Raw genomic sequence first — 22,567 nt, 5'->3', positions numbered from 1 at the left:
GCTGGGGATGTGGCTAAGTGGTTAAGTATACCTGGGTTCAATTCCAGTACACACCCACCAAAAAGAAAAGGTGGTTTAATTTAGGAGTCAGATATAATTTAGCATGTTTCATCATTTTTAGCATACTGTAGGGAAAGGTAGAAAGTTAAATAAAGCAAAACCATAACAATTAAAATTTCTTTGTGGCATTGTTCAAAACTTTGTATCACTTATCTGTATAATAACAAAGGTAATTTATAGAAATTATATGAATTATTATAAACTATGTCAGGCATACAAAACATAATGAAAAACCATGAGGTGACACCAAGTTTAATAAAATAAAACAAATGCAATTGAAGCCCCATGACCTAAGAAATCTTTTTCCCTTCTCTCCCCAGATTTCTACCCTGAATTTGGTGCCCCAGGGTTTAATCCCTAGTTCAAAAAAAAAAAAATCAATTTCTTATTTTATTGCTACATGGTACATCCAATGTATACACAATTCATTCATTCATTCATTCAATGTCTGACATTATTTTCAATGTCTGACTACTGGGAAGAATGCTATATTGTACGTTCCTGTATTTATTTGCAGCTGAATCCTTAATGGCCAAAACAATATTTAGTACACTGTAATAAAGAAAAAAATTAAATAACCACTAGTAGAATCCTGAATAGTTGGCATTTACAACTTCATTTGATAACAAATAGATATGCCAACTTTGTCAGATTTATTCCTAAGGTATTTCATATTTTTTTACATTAAAAATATATACCTTGTAATAACCTTGATGAACTTTTTTTTTTAAATAACCCAGCTAAGATTTTTTTCTTTTCTTTTTTTTTTAAAGAGTGAGAGAGAGAGAGAGAGAATTTTTTAATATTTATTTATTTTTTTAGTTTTCGGCGGACACAACATCTTTGTTTGTATGTGGTGCTGAGGATCGAACCCGGGCCGCATGCATGCCAGGCAAGCGCGCTACCACTTAAGCCACATCCCCAGCCCGATGAACTTTTATTAGTCCCATTAATTTGTTGCTTTCCTGGATTTCTCTATGTTAACTGTATAGCCTATAAATAACATTTTTCTTCTTCTAATTCTTATAACTTTAATTTCTTATCTTACTGCATAATGTATAAATGGTTATTTCTCAAAGAAGATCTAATTCCTTCTGGAGCTAGATGTGTTTATTTTTACTGGGAGTCATTGTTTCCAGTTCTTTTAGGGGATATAACTAAGAGACTTTTTATTAAACCATGAGTACATACTAACATTCTCAATTAAAATGTACTATTAAAAGGTCTTTTCTCACAGGCACAGTGGTATATGCCTGTAATTCCAGTGACTCCAGAGGCTGAGGAAGGAAGATACCAAGTTCTAAGCCAGCCTTGGCAATTTAGCAAGACCCTGTCTCAAAAAGTAAAAAGGGCTGGGACTGTAGCTCCATGGTATTAGTATGTATCAGTATACAGCTCTGGGTTCAATTCCGTGTGTGTGTGTGTGTGTGTGTGTGTGTGTGTGTGTGTGTGAGAGAGAGAGAGAGAGAGAGAGAGAGAGAGAGAGAGAGAGAGAGAGGTGGCTTTTCTTTTCTTATTTTCTTTTTCGATACTGGGGATTGAATTCAGGGGCACTTCACCACTGAATTATTTTCCCACCACTTTTTATTTTGAGACAGGGTCTTGCTAAGTTCCTTAGGGTCTCATAGATGTGATCCTTCTACATCAGCCTTCCCAGTCACTGAGATTATAGGCCTGCACCACTGCATCTAGCTTGATTTTCTTTCTTTCTGCTTTTTCTTGGACTGGGTCAGTCTTGCTATGCTGCCCAGGCTGGCCTTGGACTTTTAGTCCCCCTTGCCTGAGCCTCCCAAGTAGTGGGGATTACAGGCATGCCCCACTGCCCCCAGCTTTTCATCTGATTTTCAACTTGGATCTCTTTTCTCTTATGCAAAAATTTTAGATCCTAAAAATATAAGTATTTACCAATTTGTTTTATCATATAATATTCACAATATCATTGCTAACAACACAAAAGATTACTATTAATGATAAAACCATTGAATAAAACTTAAAATTTGTAATTTTTTTTTTTTTTTTTTGGTGGTGCTGGGGATCAAATCCAAGGCCTTGCAAATGCTAGTCGAAACACTATACCACTGAGCTATACCCCCAGCCTGCCATTGTTTTTATCACTCTACACATGTACTGTAAAAATACTGTATTTGAATGTCAGTGGGAGATTCTTTAGTTCACTCTTTTTGTAAAGGTAAAATATTTTTAAGTCCCAATCTTATATAAAACTTGTTCTGATCCTTTACCAGGACAAATCCTGGGCGCTATGGTCCTCTATGATAAATACCATTTGTTACTTAGACTGGCAGGGAGTACCCAGTTTAGACTTGCCACTCTGTTTTCAGTCCCCTCTATATTTTTGGCATCTATCCCTTACTTCTTTTTTTAAAATACTTTTTAATGTTTATTTTTTAGTTGTAGTTGGACACAGTACCTTTATTTTATTTATTTTTATGTGGTGCTGAGGATCAAACCCAGGGTCTCACACTTGCTAGGCGTGTGTTCTACAGCTGAGCCACAACCCCAGCCCTATCCCTTACTTCTTTTTTTTTTTTTTAATTTCTACTGTATCTCTATTTTTTTTTTTTAAAGAGACAGTGAGAGAGGAGAGGGAGTGAGAGAGAGAGAGAGAGAATTTTTAATATTTATTTTTTTTAGTTCTCAGCAGACACAACATCTTTGTTGGCATGTGGTGCTGAGGATCGAACCCCAGCCGCACACATGCGAGGCGAGCGCGCTACTGCTTGAGGCACATCCCCAGCCCTATCCCTTACTTCTTATGTTCAGTTACACATTTAAAATAACACCTGTAACTGTGATGTAATGGATAGCACAATGGATTTGTAGCCAGACCTGCAGTGGTCATTTTAAATAATATAAGTATTTTTTTAAATTCAGTATTTCTAGGTATCTTATGACAGAAATGTCTTCAGGTTCTCTAGTCAGTTACACTGCTCAAAAAGGAACACCTTTGGCTGGGCATGGTGGCACACACTTGTAATCCCTGTGGCTCAGGAGGCAGAGGCAGGAGGATCTTGAGTTCAAAGCCAGCCTCAGAAAGAGAGAGGCACTAAGTAACTTAGTGAGTCCCTGTATCTAATAATTTTTTTTTTTAAAGAGAGACTTGGGGGGGGGGAGAGAGAGAGAGAGAGAGAGAGAGAATTTTTTTAATATTTATTTTTTAGTTCTCGGTGGACACAACATCTTTGTATGTGGTGCTGAGGATCGAACCCGAGCCGCACGCATGCCAGGCGAGCGTGCTACCGCTTGAGCCACATCACCAGCCCCCCTGTATCTAAATAAAATACAAAATAGGACTGGGGATGTGGCTCAGTGGTTGAGTGCCCCTGAAATCAATCCTTGGTACTCCTCCAACACACACACACACATAAAAGACTTTTATAGATGAAGACCAAGGCTTAAGGAAATAAAGTAACTTGTCCCATTAATAAGCAGAATCTGTACTACAACAGAAGTCTTAGTACTTTTTCCTCCCCCCTCCATTGTTACCATGCTCTTTTTGTTTCAGACTTAATTTAACAATGTTAAAATTTAAAAACCACACAAGTGTGAAAGTATATAGTCCATAATTCAAAGTGGGCTAATATATTGACTTTAAGATAAATAAGAACTAAGCATTTATCCCTAAAAAATGAACAGTAGGTGAAACTTATAGATTTGGTGAAAAGATAAGACACTGGTAATTTAAAATGTGAATATATGGGCTGGGATTGTGGCTCAGTGGTAGAGCGCTCGCCTAGCACGGGCGGGACCCAGGTTTGATCCTTAGCACCACATAAAAATAAAGGCATTGTGTTGTGTCCATCTATTCCTAAAAAATAAATAAAATTTCTTTAAAATAAATAAATAAATAAAATGTGAATGTATTTATAATAGGGAATCATTGTATGTCTATCACTCTATAATCAACAACATATATTTTTTAAAAAGACAACACATAAAACTTTTTGTTTCATATTTTCTTAAATATAGCTCGTTTGGGGCTTTATTATGAAAAACACATATTTTCTTCCAAAGGAATGCTACTTAGAAAATTTACTGCTGTTCTTGTTCTGTAGTCTCCTGGACTGTCATATAAATAATATTTATCAAAACACTAATTAGTAACAAATGTCTTCAAGAGAATTTAGAATGAATATATACAAAGATATGCAAGAAAACTGTGTTTGCATTTCATAGGCTCTAATTCCTCAGAACCATTATGTCACCCTCTGATATATAATGGCATTCTCCTTTGTTGCTAAAATTTCACTTTCATAATAAGTTGTGATAGCCACTGGTTTTATAAGTACCTAAATTTTCCTATAATGTTTAACTTTGTTATCCATGATAACTAGTCTTACCTTCTCTTTCATGTTTTCAAAAGTACCTCCCTGGGCCAGAACAGTGTTAGACTGTAAATCAAAAATGAATCCTGATGAATCTGAAAGAAGAAGAAGGGACAAACATATTACACATGATTAAAATATACTGTATTTCAGGTAAGTACCTGAATTATATATAATTATATATTATTATAGGCCATGCCTATTATAGCAACTTGGGAGGCTGAAGCAAGATTTCAAATTCAGGGCCAGCCTGGGCAACTTAGTGTGACCCTGTCTCAAAATAAAATTTTCAAAAAGGTTTGGCAATGTAGTTCAGTAGTGGAGCACCACTAGACTAGGTTCAATCCCCAGTACCACCTCCCTGGAAACATATATTTCATCTCTAAGATATAAGAGCCAAGACTGGCTGCTTTTTGCCTGTAAAACAATAACAACTCAGTTGCTATTTGGCAAATCCTATTATATAGATAACTCATAACTAACATTTTGAGTTAAATTTATAAAATTTGATTTTAATAGAAAATGTACATATTGTGGAAAACACCAAATCCATCAGCTGTATTAGACTTTTTCCTGTAATCCCTGGTATCTTTATTTATTCTCCCTTAATTCAAAATGCTCTCTAAAAATGATGCAAATAAATAGCTCCCATGGTAACATTTAATACTAAAGAATCTGAAAATGTGAGTGGGATGGAAGCTTCTATAACATTAATACACATGAGAGTAATTACCACCTTCTAGACTTCATCATGCACTTTATATTCTTGGACTAGTGAACTCCATGGGATACATTCTTGATAAAACAATGCACCCAGGTTTACATTACCAGCAATGTATCCAAGTTTACACTGAATAAACTAAAACTACCCAAGAAGCAATGTAAATAAACAAAACACAAAAAAATCTCGGTGTGTTTACATGGTGATTTTTTTTTTAAATCTAGATTTTAACTTCTCAGTATTTACAAAAAAGGATATCTGCAAATTTAATCAGTTTTCACCTGTGACTATATGATCAGTAAATGACCTGTTTTAACACTCTATAATTTTGATTTCTGGTGCCTCCCAACCCTAGTACTGGGGATCAAAACCAGGGGCTCACACATACTAAGTTAGTGCTCTACCACTTAGCTACAACCCAGATCTTGCTAAATCACCCACACTAGCCTCAAATTTGTGGTCCTGCCTGAGCCTCCAGAGTAGCTGGATTATAGGTATGCACCAATGTACAGGCTAACAATTTTTTTGCAATCCAACAAGATGCAATCCCAGAAAATGGTTAAAGTGCTTTTCAAATTCTAACTTGCATACTTATCATCTTGGGATCTTATGCTAAAATGTAGTCTGTAATTCGACAATCTGGCCTGTGGCCTGAGAATTTTATTCACAGATGATATCAATAATACTGATCCCTGGTGGCTCAGTGGTAGCGTGCTCGCCTAGCATGTGTGAGGCACTGGTTCGATCCTCAGCACCACATACAAAAACAAAGATGTTGTGTTCACTGAAAACTAAAAAATATTAAAAAATTCTTTCTCTCTCTCTCTCTCACACACACACACACTCTCTTTAAAAAAAATAAAGACAATAAAGTCCATCAACAACTAAAATATATATATATTTAAAAATAATAATACTGATCCCTGAACAGTTCTTGAGAGTAGCTTGGGAGTTAAAATTTCAACAAAACAAGTAGAAGTTCTGAGAAAAGGAGTATGAAAAACACAGAAATAAGCTAGTATACTCTCCAAATTCTTTTGCTGTTATTATAGATGTATTAATTAAGGCTTTTTAATAGTTTAATCTTTATCCTGTTTCCAAATAATTCCTAGTTGCTATGAAGATCAATAATTTATAAGTTAGATTAACAATAATCTTTTATTTGACCTAATTTTTTTGTTATTTTTAGATATACATGACAGTAGAGTGTATTTTGACATAACATACATATATGGAGTATAACTTATTCTAACTGGGGTTCCATTCTTGTGCTTGTACATGATGTGGCGTTTCACTGGTCATATATTCATATTATGAACATAGGAAAGTTACATCTCATTCATTCTACTCTTTCTTATTCCTCTTCCCACTCCCTTCCCTTCAATCCCTTTTGTCTAAACCAATGAACTTCTATTATTCTTCCCTCTAACCCTTATTGTGTGATAGTATCAGCATATCAGGGAGAATGTTGAACCTTTGTTTTTTGGGGGATTGGCTTATTTCACTTAGCATAGTCTTCAATTCCATCCATTTACTGGCAAATGCCATAATTTCATTCTTCCTTTTGGGTGAGTAATATTCCATTGTGTATATATGCCACGTTTTCTTTACCATTCACCTAGTTGGTTCCATAGCTTAGGTGTTGTGAATTGAGCTGCTATAAACATTGATGTAACTGCATCACTACAGTATGCTGATTTTAAGTCCTCTGGGTATATACCAAGGAATGGGATAACAGGGTCAAATGGTGGTTCCATTCCAAGTTTCGTGAAGAATCTCCATACTGCTTTCCAGAGTGTTTGCATCAATTTGCAGTATCTAGCAACATATGGGTGTACCGGTTTCCCCACATCCTCACCAACATCTACTGTTACTTGTATTCTTGATAATTGCTATTCTGACTAGAGTGAGATGAAATCTCAGTGTTGTTTTAATTTGCATTTCTTTTTTTTTTAATATTTATTTTTTAGTTCTCGGCGGACACAACATCTTTGTTGGTATGTGGTGCTGAGGATCGAACCCGGGCCGCATGCACGCCAGGCGAGCACCCTACCACTTGAGCCACATCCCCAGCCCTGCATTTCTTTTTTAAAAAATATTTTTTAGTTGTAGATGGACACAATATCTTTATTTATTTTTGTGTGGTGCTGGGGATTGAATCCAGTGCCTCACACATGCTAAGCAACCATGTTCCACCACTGAGCCACAAACCCAGCCCCTGCATTTCTCTTATTGCCAGAGATGTTGAACACTTTTTCATGTTTGTTGACCAATCGTATTTCTTCTTCTGTGACTTTTTTTTTTTTTTGGTGTTAAGATTTTTGAGTTCTTTACATAACCTAGAGATTAATGCTCTAACTGAGGTGCATATGGCAAAGATTTTCTCCTTCTGTAGCTCTCTATTCAAGTTCTTAATTGATTTCTTTGCTGTGAAGAAGCTTTTTAGTTTGATACCATCCAATTTATTGATTCTTGATCTTACTTCTTGGGCTTTAGGAGTCTTGTGATTAACAACATTGTTAAACCAGAAGTAGAATAAAGGACATGAATTGAGCTTATTCACTTCAAGAGAAACTATGCTAGCCAATTACCACTGAGCCTTCAACTAATTCAGCTCTAACCTCTGTTAATACTGGCAATTTTGAGATTGTCACTCAAATGAAAAAAAAATTGGTTATATTTAATACAAACTCAGTATTTAAGCCTGAGTCTTCTAGGCTTATGACTACATAATAATTAACTGCCACTAATCTTTATCAATTGAATTGATACAGTATAGAAAGATCTTATATAGCCAAAGTAAGATCTCAAACATTTTTAGAATCACCACAGATAGGGCAAATGACTATAACTTGAATGTTAAAATGTACTCGTCCCTCCCCTGAAGATGGATCAATGAGCAGTGTGAGATTAAACAAAGATCATCAATAATCTATTTATTAGAGGGCTGGGGATGTGGCTCAAGCGGTAGCGCGCTCGCCTGTCATGCGTGCGGCCCAGGTTCAAGCCTCAGCACCACATACCAACAAAGATGTTGTGTCCACCGAGAACTAAAAAATAAATATTAAAAAACTCTCTCTCTCTCTCTCTCTCTCTCTCTCTTTCTCTCTCCTCTCTCACTCTCTCTTTAAAAAAAATAATCTATTTATTAGAGAATCAAATCACTAATCTCTTTTAGAGAAAGGAAGGGAAACTTAAAGCAAAGGAGTCTATGTTTAAATAAACTATTATTTTTACTAGCCTCTTAAATATTATGTAATACTTTTTGTTTCTTTAACAGCACCCTAGATAACACAAAGTCCAAGGGGAAAAAAAAGGTAGTTCTGCACTAAGTTATTATCCAAAACAGATTAGCCTAATACTAGAGTTTATTGGGAATACTAATTAGGATAATTAAAAATACATAAAGCAGCTATTTCAGCAGGGTCCTAGAAGAATCGAAAATTCGAAACCATCCTTAGCAACTTGGTGAGACCCTAAGCAATAAATGAAACCCTGTCTTTAAATAAAATGAATAAACAGGGCTGTAGGTGTAGCTCAGTGGTAAAATACCACTGGGTTCAATCCACACTACCAAAAAAAAAAAAAAAAAAAAAGAAAAAAAAAGAAAAAAATCAGATAAAGGTTGTTTCAAGACAGTCAGTATGACACAGAAATATATGAGCCTGATTATCTCATATATTAAATAAACTTTGGGTTTATTTTTATCTTGCATGCAGTGCTGGCCTCAAATCCAAGACTTGCACATGCAAAGCAAACACTCTACCACTGAGCTACATACCCAGCCCAGCTAAACCAACTTTGAATAGGTATCTTTTTTAAAAATTTTTTCTAGTTGTTGATGGACCTTTATTTTATTTATTTGTATGTGGTGTTGAGAATCAAACCCGGTGCCTTACGCATGCTAGGCAAGTGCGCTACCACTGAGCCACAACCCCTGCCCTTGAATAGCTATCTTGACAAGCTCTGAAACATAGTCTAATTATGATAACTTATAATTTAATCTGAGGATAATATTGGATTTTCATAATTAATTTGGTCCAAAGTTATGATTATATTCATATCTAAGATGTCTGTTTATCAATAACAAAACTCAACAATTATTAGCAAGTATATGGGAGAAAACTGGAACCTTGGTACATTGCTGATAGGAATGCAAAATAGCTTAACCTCTATAGAAAGCCATATGGCAAGCGTGGGGATGTGGCTCTGCAGTATTGTACCTGCCTAGCATGTGCAAGGGCAAGGCCTGGGGTTCAATCCCCAGAACCACAAAACAAAACAAATAGAAATCCATATGGTGGTTCCTTAAATGATTAAACAAAAACTGCTGTATGATCTGGCAATTCTACTTTTAGGTACAGACTAAAGAACTGAAAGAAGAGAAATTCATATACTCATATACAGTGCTAGGCACTGAGGATACAATAGTGGACAAAACATCTATGGTTCCTGCTCATTAGGAGCAATCTAGTGCAAGAGAGCCTTAAAAAAATATATTAACCATCTCAATATGATAGCAATTATGTATTAGTTTATCAAATTGTATAGTACTAAATATATATGATTGATTCCCACAATAACACTATTTTAGAGTGGAGATTAAAAGCTTGACCACCTTGTTGACCATCTTGGGTCCTACCTTGAAAAGTTTAGCAGAGCTAATATTACGAACACACTATAAGACTCTCCAAAGTACATAAGTAAATTCAGTATGATTATTCATTAGCAGATTTCATGAAAAGGCCTGCTTACAGCAGACATAAGTATTGAGGGGATTCAACCCAGGCATGGAGTCTTAGGATTCTCATAAGGCTAGTAAATTTGTACCTTTGATTTGACAACTAAATGCCTATGTGTTAGATTGCTTATCTTTTTTTGGGGGGGGGTAGCTGTAGATGGACTTATTTACTTTTATATAGTGCTGAGGATCGAATCCAGTGCCTTACACGTGTGAGGCAAGCACTCTGCCACTGAGCTACAGCCCCAGTTCCATAGATCGCTTATCTTTTTTTCACTAATGTAGATAATGGCAAACCATTCCCTCTGAAGTGAGGAGAAAGGTGGGATTATAATCCCTCTGAGAAAACTCCCCCTTTAATTTTCTGTTGATGAGAAAATCAGTTGTGGTACTATTCTTGTCCAAAGTCACACAGTAAGTCATAATGCAGATTCAAGAAGGAAGTCCAAGTTTTGTGTTGTACACTAGTGTTGTTATTCATCACATAAATTGATTCAACTTGCCGTTATTTCAACAGTACCTTGGCATACCATCTTTCTTCTAAAGATTTCAGATTCTCGCAGTAACTCATTGATTTTACTTATAGACACAAAGCAAGTTGGGTAACAATATTATTCATATTTAACCATAACCAAATAAAGGCCAGAAAAGGTAAGATCCAATTAAATGCAGGTAAAACCCAGAGATGAAGAAGCCTAGAAGTTCAAGCAACGTGACAAATGTGATTATCACTGATCATATTTTCTGTTATTAACTTCCTTTTAAAAATTAAAAAGTAGGGCTGGGTCATAGCTCAGTGGTAGAGCGGTTGCCTAGCACATGTGAAGCACAGGGTTTGATTCTCAGTACCACATATAAATAAATAAAAGATCCACTGACAACTAAAAAAAAAAAAATTAAAAAGTAACAAAGAGCAGACCCTTGTGTCAACTTTTGCAGAAGTGGTATCTCATGAACAATTAAACAAACTGAAGATGTTGTCCAATACTTTTCTTTAATTTTTTTTTCTTGAGAGAGAGATTTTTTTAATATTTATTTTTTTAGTTTTTAGAGGTCACAACATCTTTGATGTAAGTGGTACTGAGGATCGAACCTGGGCTGCACGCATGCCAGGCGAGCGTGCTACCACTTGAGCCACATCCCCAGCCCCTGTTGTCCAATACTTGACCATGAAAGAAAATGACCAATCTGGAATTGCTTTTTCTTATTCCAACCTGGAGAAAAATCTACAGTAAGTCATTTAATAAAAGTTACAAGAAGTATTGGGTGCAGTGGCAAATAACTATAATCCCAAAGTTTCAAGAAACTGAGGTAGAAGAATCACAAGTTCAAGGCCAGCCTCAGCAGTTTAGTGAGGCCCTAAGCAACTTAAAAGATCCTATCTAAAAATAAAATAAAAGGGGTTGGGGATATACCCCTGGGTTCAATCCTCAGTTAACACACACACACACACACACACACACACACACACACACACACACACGGAACTATTTCTTCATGGGCTCTAATGGGAAATATGGGTTATTCTATATAAATATGAATGCAAGGAAAATAAAGTTACTGTCACAGTAACCACTGGCTAATGCCCACAGTGTATTCAGTTCTTCAAAACTAAAGATGTCACCAACTTTAATTTCACAGGTATAATTCTTACTGTTTTGGTAAGAATAAAATATTTAGGACAAAGGGAACATATAAATAATGTGGAAGCAGGCTTGAAAGTGAAGCACATGAAAGATGGAAAATTTAGAACAACTACGTCAAATTTCCATTCTGTAAGACTTCTAAATCTGCTCAAACGACAACTACTATTATTACCACTAGTAGTATTCTAATTACTACTGTGTGTTATTGTAGCCTTCCAAAATGCTAACACTTTCATATATTTAATTCTTCCAAAGCAACTTAAAAACCTTTATCTTTGCTGCCAACTACCAAACACACACAACCTCTCAGTGGGCTGTAAGCATTAGATTTGTCTCATCAATTGATTTTCCTACCAATCTCAGATGACAACTGTGGTTCACATGTTCAGAAAATTTCCACACTTAAATTACCAATCTAAGTATGTATTCAGTGAAAAAAGGCAATTTTTTAACCTTCCTGTTTAAATTTTTTCTTAGCTCCTTTGCTTAATCAATCAGATTTTGAATAATACTGTTTCTGTCATTGTAAGACAAAACAATTACTCTGGGGAAGTCTCAAACTTCTACAATGAGTTCTGATTTTTTCAGGTACTACTTGATGGAAAAAGGTCAGGGTTTTTATTAAGGAGAGAGAAGCAATTAAATCCTTATTTTTTCCACTTGGTTTTCCCAAGTTTCTGACAGGTACACAGAATAAGCTTTTATTTTTTAAATTCCAAGAAATCTTGAGGGCCTCATTGTTTAAAAGGTTTGCTTGCTCCAATGATAATATTGTCAATTCCCCCAAGACTGGTGATTGGGTAAAAAAAAGTCAGTCTACCTTCTACAAACTATCTTAGCAATACCCTCTAGAGCATAGCCAGCAGGCAATGATATTGATTGAGTGCCCAATCTCTTCTCTTTCAATATCATCTCTCATTAGTCTGGAATTAGTTCTCCAATAACAAAGTTAAATGCACAGTTTTTAATAAATATTTCTTTCCTACTTCTCACTGTCCTTTAGATTCTTGAGAATTATACCAAATATACCAGGAAAGAAATTCAGTTCTTCAGTACTATAGATAGAACCCAGGGTGTCACACATGCTAATCCAGTAAGTCAAAATATTAAAGCCTTTAGGAACTAGTATTCTACAAAATGTTGAATATTTCCTTCCCTCTACCCACTCTATATCCCTTGCTTCGAAGTACAGAAATGAATAGGTCAATCCTAATCATATATTCTGCTCCAACAAAATAACCTTTCTCAGAAAACTACAAACAGCACTGAAAAAAATCTGTCACTCTTTAATCATTAACCTTTGTGCAAACGAGAATTAAATCTGTGAGCTTTTTATCTCTTAAACTGATTTATGGATCAATAATCTCAATTTTAAATATTTTTGTATCCAAATAGTTGTCACACTTATGACAGCTTTAATTTGTGAAGGTAAGAGACACTATTTAAGAAGAGACACTTGTTTAGGGGCTGGGGTTGTGGCTCAGTGGTACAGCACTTGCCTTGCGCATGTGAGGCACTGGGTTTGATCTTTGGCAACACATAAAAATAAATAAATAAAAAAGGAGAGACACTTGTTTAAACCCATTCTGTCCCAATGAAATGTTCACTAATATAAAATATAGTCTAACTGAGTGCAGTGGCACACCTATAATCCTAGTTACTCAAAAAGCTGAAGCAGGAGAATCACAAATTGAAGGATAGCATGGGTAATTCAGTCAGACTTGGCTCAAAATAAAATTTTTTAAAGGCTGGGGGCTGGGTGGTACAGTACTTGCCTAACATGCATGAGGCCCTGGGTTTGATCCTCAGTACTGTCTAATAAATAAGTAAATACAGTGCATATACACAAAGCATTACAATTGGCAATTTATCATTAAACAAACATTCAAGTAATCTAATCTATTTTTTAAAAATATTTATTTATTTATTAGTTATTGGCGGACACAACATCTTTGTTTGTATGTGGTGCTGGAGAATCGAACCCGGGCCGCACGCATGCCAGGCGAGCACGCTACCGCTTGAGCCACATCCCCAGCCCTAATCTAATCTATTAATCAGGTCAAGAACTAAAACACTGCTAGCACCCCTGAAATCTTGCCCCTTCTCAATCATCACCTCCTCCTATATGCCAAAGGTAACCATTTCCAGACTTTCACTTCCTTTCTTTATATTTGACACCACTTAAGAACATCTCTCTAAATGCTACAACTTAGTTTTACCTTTATTTATAAAACAATTTTATATTCATTTCATTTTTAGTATGTGGCTTATTTTCTCAACACTGTATTTGTTGATTCTTACAGGTTAATGTGGCTTGTTCACCTTCATCGCTGAATAATATTTCATTGTATGATTATGCCATTATTTATCTATTCTGCTAGTGATAGACAGTTGGGTTGCTTCCAGTTTTTGGCTAAAACAAACAATGTTGTTTCGAATATTGTTGTAAAAGTGTTCTGGTATACCTGGAAATAAGTTTCTGTTTAATATAAGAACAGAACTATTATGTGCGTATCCTTCAAATTTACTGCACAATGTCAAACAGTTTTTCAAAGAAGTCACACCAGTGTAGATGCTCACTAGCAGTGTTTCAGAGTTTGTTGTTCCACATAATCTTAGTATTGTTAATCTTTTAAATTTTATTCAATACTCTTTGAGAGTAATAGTATCACATTATAGTTTCGATTTCAGTCATTTCTAAATGAGAATGAGCACCTTTATATATGTTATTAGACATCTGGACATTGTTTCCTGACAAAACCTACTTTTGTCCAGTTTTTAAAAGGGGAACTGTTGGGGCTGGGGCTGGGCTGTGGCTCAGTGGTAGAGCGCTTGCCTAGCATGTGTGAGGCACGGGGTTCGATCCTCAGCACCACATAACAATAAATAAATAAAAACAAAGGTATTATGTCCATGTACAACTAAAAAAATTAAAAAAAAAAAAGAAAAAAGAAAAGGGGAACTGTCGGGGCTGGGATTGTAGCTCAGCGGGAGAGCGCTCCCCTAGCAAGGGCAGGACCCGGGTTCAATTCTCAGCACTACATAAAAATAAAGCCATCTACAAAAAAGATATTCATATTCTCTCTCTCTCTCATAAAAATAAAGCCATCTACAAAAAAGATATTCATTCTCTCTCTCTCTCTCTCTCTCTCTCTCTCTCTCTCTCAAAAATAAATAATGGGGAACTTTTTTCCTCATTGATTTGTAGTTGTTCTGTAATATGACTCAAGTTTCGTCTACCATTCTGTAACTTGCTTTTTCGCTCTTTAATTGTGCCTTTTGATGAACAGTTTTTAATTTCAATGGTAATAATGTACTGACATTATTTTTTAATTATTTTTTTTATTTTTTTGTGGTACTGGAATCCAAAGGCCACTTCTCCCTAAGCCATACACCCAACTCCCCTGTCCTTTATTTTGAAAAGTAAGGGTCTTGCTAATTGCTGGCCCCAAACTTGCAATCCTCCTGTCTCAGCTTCCTGAGTTGCTGGAATTACAGTCATAAACCATCATGCCCAGGTCTGACATTAATTCTTTTCCTCTCCTTTATGGTTAGTAGTTTTTATATCTTATTTCAAAATTTTTCCCCAGTGGGGCATAGTGTCATCCCAGCAGACAGGAAGATCAGAAGTTTAGCAAGACTTGCAATTTAGCAAGACCTTTTCTCAAAACCTGAAAGGGGGCTGGTAATGTAGTAGCTCAATAGTAGAGTGACCCTGAGTTTAATCCCCAGTCAATCAATCACTAAATAAATTAATCTTGTCTTGAGATAATGTCAGAAACGTCCTTCAATTTAAACCACTGGGAGAAAGCACAAACCTTGAAAACATTACACTAAATGAAAGAAGCCAGACATAAAAATTATATTGTGGGGGCTGAGGTTGTGGCTCAGTGGCAGAATGCTCGCTTAGTACATGTGAGGCACTGTGTTTGATTCTCAGCACCACATAAAAATGAAATAAAGATTCTATGTCTACCTACAACTAAAAAATAAATATTAAAAAAAAAAAAAACCAAGCATGTGTGAGGCACTGGGTTCAATCTCAGCACCAAATAGATAGATAGATAGATAGATGGATGGATGGAGGTGCTGTGTCCATCTACAACTAAAAAAGTATTTTAAAACTATATTGTATTAATCTGAGTATGTGAAATTTTTAGAAAAGACAAAACTAAAGAGACAAAAAGAAGATCAATGTTTACCTGGAGTTGGAATAGGGAACAGAAATTAGTCACAAACAGGTTAAGAGAAAACTTAGGAGGTATGAAGAAAGTGTTTGAAAATAGAATTATAGTAGGGCTGGGGATATAGCTCCGTGGCAGAGTACAAGGCCCTGGGTTTGATCCCTAGCACTCAAATATATATATATATATATATATAAAATACATATATTGCTTTGAAGGCTACACAACCACAAAAATTTACTAAAAATAATACAACTGGGGCTGGGGATGTGGTTCAAGCGGTAGCGCGCTCGCCTGGCATGCGTGCGGCCCGGGTTCGATCCTCAGCACCACATACAAACAAAGATGTTGTGTCTGCCGATAACTAAAAATAAATATTAAAAATTCTCTCTCTCTCTCTCTCCTCTCTCTCACCTCTCTCTCTCTCTCCTCTCTCTCTCAAAAAAAAAAATAATAATAATAATACAACAGTAGGGTAGGGGCTGGGGTTGTGGCTCAGTGGTAGAATACTCGCCTAGCACGTGAGAAGCCCTGTGTTCAATCCTCAGCACCACATAAAAATAAATAAATAAAAAATAAAGGTATTGTGTCCAACTACAACTAAAAAATGTTTTTAAAAATAATAAAACTGTATATGGGCAAATTCTACAACCTTTTCTTTTTCCTTTTGAGGTCCTAGAGGCTGAACCCAAGGGTACTTACCACTGAGCTACATTCCTAGTCCTTTTTTTTTTTTTTCCCTCTTTGGTACTGGGGATTGAACTTGGGAGCACTACTCAACCATTGAGCCACATCCCCAGCCCTATTTTATATTTTATTTAGAAATATTATCTCACTGAGTTGCTTAGTGCTTCAATTTTGCTGAAGCTGGCTTTGAACTTGCAATCCTCCTGCCTCAGCCTCCCAAGTTGTTAAGATTATAGGAGTGTGCCACCATTCCTGGCTAAAAGAGTTTCTAAACATTTTTCATTTCCATATGCACTATTCCATTTTACAGAAAGAATTAGTACAGGACCAGACACCAAGAACTACTGATCTGGGTGTTAGCTGAAAGGCTTGCAGCAATAAACAGTTGTAACTGAAACTGACTTTGGCCATTCAAGGGTAACTCCACTAAATATTTCATGAAATAAAGAATTTACAAGTATTACTGACAAAAGGATAAGATAGAAACATGGTCTGTGGTTGAGTAAAAACAAAAATAATTACAAGATGAGGCTGTAAATAAGATGCTACCAGAGAACAACTAGCATGGCACCTTTTTAATACACTACTATATAATTATAGAATCATTATAAATTATTTGAACCAATAAAACACGAAGCAATGAAAATTTTAACTGATATAAACTTTTTTTTTTTTTAAACACAATGCCTTTATTTTTATGTGGTTCTGAGGATCGAACCCAGGTTCCACCCATGCTAGGTGAGCACTCTACTGCTGAGCCACAATCCCAGCCCCTGACATAAACTTTTATACTTTGTACTTTGTTCATGTTCTGCAAATCAACTATATGTATAGATTTGTTTCAGAGAAAGTCCTAACAACAGATAAACTTCATGTTGTTTCTAACTAAATATAAATCTAGGCTAAGTTCAACCAAAACTGGTTAAGCACTAATGCCTATTATATAATTTAAAATGTAAATTCATTTTATAGCAGATACCAATCACAAAAAGCAATGATAGTTTTTCAAAGCTCTGGCAAAACACAGACATGAAGTAAAGACTCTAGTTTTTAAAAGGTCAAAGCAATCTATTAAAGTTAAGTTTTTAAGGAAAAAACAAATGTAAAACTTTTTACATGAAGTTATTTGATTTTTAAATCCAGAATCTTATTTTTATTGTAGTATTTCTTATTTGCAGGATGAAAACAGATGTTTAACATTTCAAGCAAAACTGAGGAAAAAAATACCAAACTGGATCATGTTGACTAAAAAGAAACAAACTTGGATTAGAAAAAATTTTTCAGCCAAAGTACATGTATGAAGTCTCGAATTGGGTGTCAACATACTTTATATACAAACAGAGATATGAAAAATTTTGATATATATGTGTAATAAGAATTGCAATGCAAAAAAACAACAACAAAATACATGTATAAAGGCGTGAATTGGCATAAACATACTCTATATACAAAGATATGACAAACTATACTCTATATGTGTAATAAGAATTGTAATGCATTCTGCTGTCGAGTATTTAAAAGAATTAAAAAACAAATTTTTTTTCAGGGCTGGGGCTATGGCACAGTGGCAAAGCACTTGCCTGGCATGTGTGATGCCCTGGGTTCAATCCTTAGCACCACATAAAAATAAACAAATAAAATAAAATAAAGCATACCTAAAATAAAGGTATGCTGTCCATATACAACAATAAAATATACATATATATATATATTTTTTTTTTTCTTCAGATTATGAATCTCATTCTAGGGCTGGGGTTGTGGCTGAGTGGTAGAGCACTTGCTTTGCATGGGTGAGGCCCTGGATTCAATCCTCAGCACCACATAAAAATAAATAAATAATAAAGATATTATATAAATAAATAAATTTCATTCCATGGAATAGTCCAGCTTCTTTAATAATCTGACCATTCCTTTGAGCTCATTCTTTTTTTTTTTTTTTTTGGTACCAGGGACTGAACCAGGGATGCTTAAACACTGAGCCACATCTCTACCCCTTTTACATATTTTATTTAGATACAGGGTCTTGCTGAGTTGCTTCAAGCCTTGCTGAATTGCTGAGGCTAGTTTTAAACTCACTATTCTCCTAACTTAGCCTCCAGAGCCACTGGGATTATAGGTGTGTGCTACCATGTCGTGCCTTTCTTTGAGCTCAGATTTTTTTTTTTTTTTAAAGATTTACTATATAATGAAACTAAGGCTTTTAAAACCATAAGCGATTCTAATATATTATTTATATTATTTTCTTTTTTCTTGGTACCAGGGATTAAACACAGTGGTGCTTAACCACTAAGTCACTTCCCCAGCCAGTTTTATTTATTTGTTTGTTTGTTTGTTTATTTTGAAACAAGGTCTCCCTAAGTTGTTCAAGGCCTTGGTAAGTTGCTGAGGCTGGCTTTGAACTTGCGATCCTCCTGCCTCAGCCTCCCAAGCTGCTGAGAAGAGTGCACCACTATGCCCAGCATAGTATATTATTTTCTTATAAGGAGGTTTTTAAATTGCCAAGTCAAAATGAATTTCCTTCATATTTAACACGTGGGATCTAAATCTATGAAGTTTTGTTTGGAATTAAAGAACACTGAGCCAGGTGTAGTGGTGCATACCTATAATCCCAGAGACTCAGCAAGCTGAGGCAGGAGGATGGCAAGTTCAAGGCCATTTAGCAAGGTTCTAAGCAACTTAGCTAGATCCTGTCTCAAAATAAAAAGTGCTGGGGATATAGCCTAGAGGTAAAGCACCTCTGGGTTCATTCCTTAGAACAACCACAACAACAAACAAAACACACAACAACAACATACCAAAAAAAAAAAGAAAAGAAAAGAAAAAACCCACAATAAAGAACATTAACTTTAAATTGAAAATTCTAATGCAGGAGGCTGAGGCAGGAAGATCACAAGTTCAAGGTCAGCCTCAGCAACTTAGTGATATACTGTCTCAAAATTAAAAATAAAAAAGGATTGGGGATGTAGCTCAGTGGTATAGTACTCCTGGGTTCAGTATCAATAATTAGTTAGTTAATTAATCAATTGCAGGGAGGTAAAGATACCTATGTGGTCATTCTTTTTTTTAATTTTATTTATTTTTGGTTCAAGTTGGGTACAATATCTTTATTTATTCATTTTTATGTGGTGCTGAGAATCGAACTCAGGGTCTCGCACATGCTAGACAAGCACTGTACCACTGATGTGAGCCACATCCCCGCCCTACAGTCATTCTTTTAATGAATATATTCCAGTTATGTACAATAGATGTAGCACTATTGCTGAATTTGTCCTTTTCAATTTTTGCAGCTTCTCTAGGAAAGTTGAAAAGAGCCTTTGTTGTCCTTCTCTTCATTATAACTACTTTTGATACTTCCTTACTCTTTGCATCTTTTATTTTAATTTAAAATAAAAGAAGGCTAGAGAAGCTAGAGTAGCAATCCTGGAAGGAAAAGTAAAGAAGGAAACAAAAACTGGAAGCATTTACTCTCATTCCATTTCCTTTCTTTGAGAATACAGAATGTCTTGCAGGAAGTCATCTCCTACCATATCTCCCTAACATATGTTCACTCTCCAAATACGCACCATCAGGTTGCATTTGGCTTTCCTGAAAGTTTATTACAATTTGCTAAGTGTGCATGAATAGAAAAGCAATTGCTACACAAATTAATTCTCAGACTAGTAATACACAAAACTACTATAACCTAATATCCACAAATACTTTGCAAAATCATTTGAAACACATTATTAAAAGAATAGTTTTTAAATACATACATATAAACGGGGATCACTGCTCCACAACTACTTTCTTTCCTTTTTTTTTTTTTTTTAATGTGGTACTGGAGATCAAATCCAGGTCCTTACACATGCTAGGCAAGTTCTCTGCCACTGGGCTATATCTCTAACCCACTACAATTCTTTTAACAACTTATGCTCACATGAAATCTTACCCTTCTGGCTTTGTTTCCTAGACATTGCAGTCTCTTTGATTTCAAAAACTATAGATGAAAAGTATTTTTTTGCCTTGTCTAGGCTCTGAGATTATCTCTGATTTTAGAGTGGGCAACAGAAGACTAGAATTAGAAGCGATAAACACAAAAATCTTGGTTGTATGAAATTCTGTTCACTAGCTGTTAATCGCCTTTCCTTCGGTTGCATCAACTTCTTGTCAGGAAGTATCATTGCAGATAGTCATGGCTCTTTTTCCAGAGAGATTCTAAAGGGAAAAATACAAAAACACATTTACCATTAGAGTAATGTCTATGTGAAATTTCCAAGCAATGTCCACAGGTTTTATTTTTCTCTACTATTTTTTAAGTGCTCTCTAAAGAATGTACATGTTGAAAAGCACTATTTTTCTCAAGAAAACAGTCTTTGAATCAGATCATATTAGTTTAGAAAGCATGTTTTATTTTTTTTAATTTTTTTTAAATGGTTGTAGATAGACAGAATGCCTTTATTTTATTTGCTTTATTTTTATGTGGTGCTAAGGATGGAACCCAGTGCTTTACACATGCTAGGCAAGTGCTCTGCCGCTGAGCTACAGCCCCAGCCCATATTTTCTTTATCTTCTTTTGTATCTACCTCAAATATTTCATCCTCATCACTGCTTCACAAACTAAAATATTGCCTTTTATCACTCCCTAAGATCTTACCACCTGATCTTCCTATCCAAATCAAGGGACTTTTCTCTTTCCCTAGAATTTAGCTTCTCAGGTTTCTCAGCTTAAATATTGGATGGTGCAAGTTGGGGAAAGTGCAAAACGATTTTAATATGGAAAATCAAGACATCAAAATATGATTAGTCGGGCTGGGGATGTGGCTCAAGCGGTAGCGCGCTCACCTGGAATGTGTGTGGCCCGGGTTCGATCCTCAGCACCACATAACAAGATGTTGTATCCACCGAAAACTAAAAAATAAATATTAAAAAATTCTCTCTCTCTCTCTCTCTCTCTTTAAAAAAAAAAATGTGATTAGTCAATACTGGAGGAAGCTTCTCTAAGGTGTAAAAATATAAAATTTATTTTTCCTTATTACTAAAACTTTTTTTGGGGTGGGGGGTACCCCAACCCTTTATCAAGGGATTGAATTCAGGAGCACTCAACCACTGAGCCACATCCCCAGCCCTATTTTGTGTATATTTTAATATTTTTTAGTATTTATTTTTTAGTTGTAGTTGACACAATACCTTTATTTTATTTATTTTTATTTGGTACTGGGAATCGAACCCAGGGCCTTGCACGTGCTAGGTGAGCCACAACCCCAGGCCCCCTATTTTGTATTTTATTTACAGACAGAGTCTCACTGAGTTTTTTAGCACATCACTTTTGCTGACGCTGGCTTTGAACTATCGCTCCTCCTGCCTCAGCCTCTCAATCCACTGGGATTATAGGATCTTATAAGCCACTGCACTCGGCTTACTAAACATTTTAAATTTTTTTTAGTTTTAGATGAAAATAATTATATCATTTATTTACTTTTATATGGTGCTGAGGATCGAACCTATTGCCTCACACGTGCTAGGCAAATACTCTACCACTGAGCTACAACTCCAGCCCCCATATTACTAAACATTTTAAAGATCCTTCTCAAAAATTTCTGGGTATAGAAAGAATAATTAGGATCATAGAACTCATATAAACTAGAAAATAAACATTATATACTGAACAAAAAGAAAGTAAATTGCAAAGTTAAAGAAAAACTGAAAAACACCACTGATTATAGATCTAATAAAAAGGCAGAAATGCTAAGCAACAGATGAAATAGAATGAATAGAATGAAAAAGAGCAGAAAAAAGAGAAAAAAGAGAGATTAAAGCAATTAGAAGATAATGTTAAAGCACACACACAAAAATGATCCAATATAAGGATAACTCAAATCTAACATAAGAACTCAAAAATTATGACTCAATAAAGGTAATGGAAGAGGATTCACAGACAATATGTAGGAAAATTCCCTTAAAATAAAAAAGACCTGAATCCGTTTGCTCCCAATCACCTCCAGTTCATCAGAAGAAATGTTGTGTTCTACCTTAACACACCCAGAACTAGACCACTTCTCACCTTCACTGCTACTACCCCTAAGTCACAATCATCACTCACCTGCACTACTGAATCAGAATGATAATAGCCTCCTAACTGGCATCCTGAGTCTTCTGCCACCTTTGGCTTCTATTTCACTATAGTGGGTTTTAAAATTATAAGACAG

General features: G+C 35.4%; 1 protein-coding gene across 6 annotated transcripts in view; it reads right to left on the bottom strand.

Moving 5' to 3' along the window:
• The window catches only part of SPATS2 (spermatogenesis associated serine rich 2), a 111,791-nt gene that overhangs the window by 31,207 nt on the left and 58,017 nt on the right, over window positions 1-22,567 (bottom strand). For 5 of the 6 annotated variants that reach the window (XM_081311508.1, XM_081311510.1, XM_081311506.1 and 2 more), the window contains exons 2-3: window positions 20,311-20,576; window positions 4,419-4,498 (exon numbers count right to left, since the gene is read on the bottom strand). In XM_081311508.1, the coding sequence (XP_081167634.1) occupies window positions 4,419-4,498; window positions 20,311-20,335 (105 nt within the window). In that variant the 5' untranslated portion in view covers window positions 20,336-20,576. The remainder of the gene's footprint in view (window positions 1-4,418; window positions 4,499-20,310; window positions 20,577-22,567) is intronic. The other variant, XM_081311511.1, reaches the window with a different exon arrangement.

Source organism: Spermophilus citellus, assembly GCF_964194105.1.
Source record: "Spermophilus citellus genome assembly, chromosome: 10".
NCBI lineage: Eukaryota > Metazoa > Chordata > Mammalia > Rodentia > Sciuridae > Spermophilus > Spermophilus citellus.
Note: the sequence above shows the minus strand (reverse complement) of the source record. Positions and strands in the feature narration are given on the sequence as shown.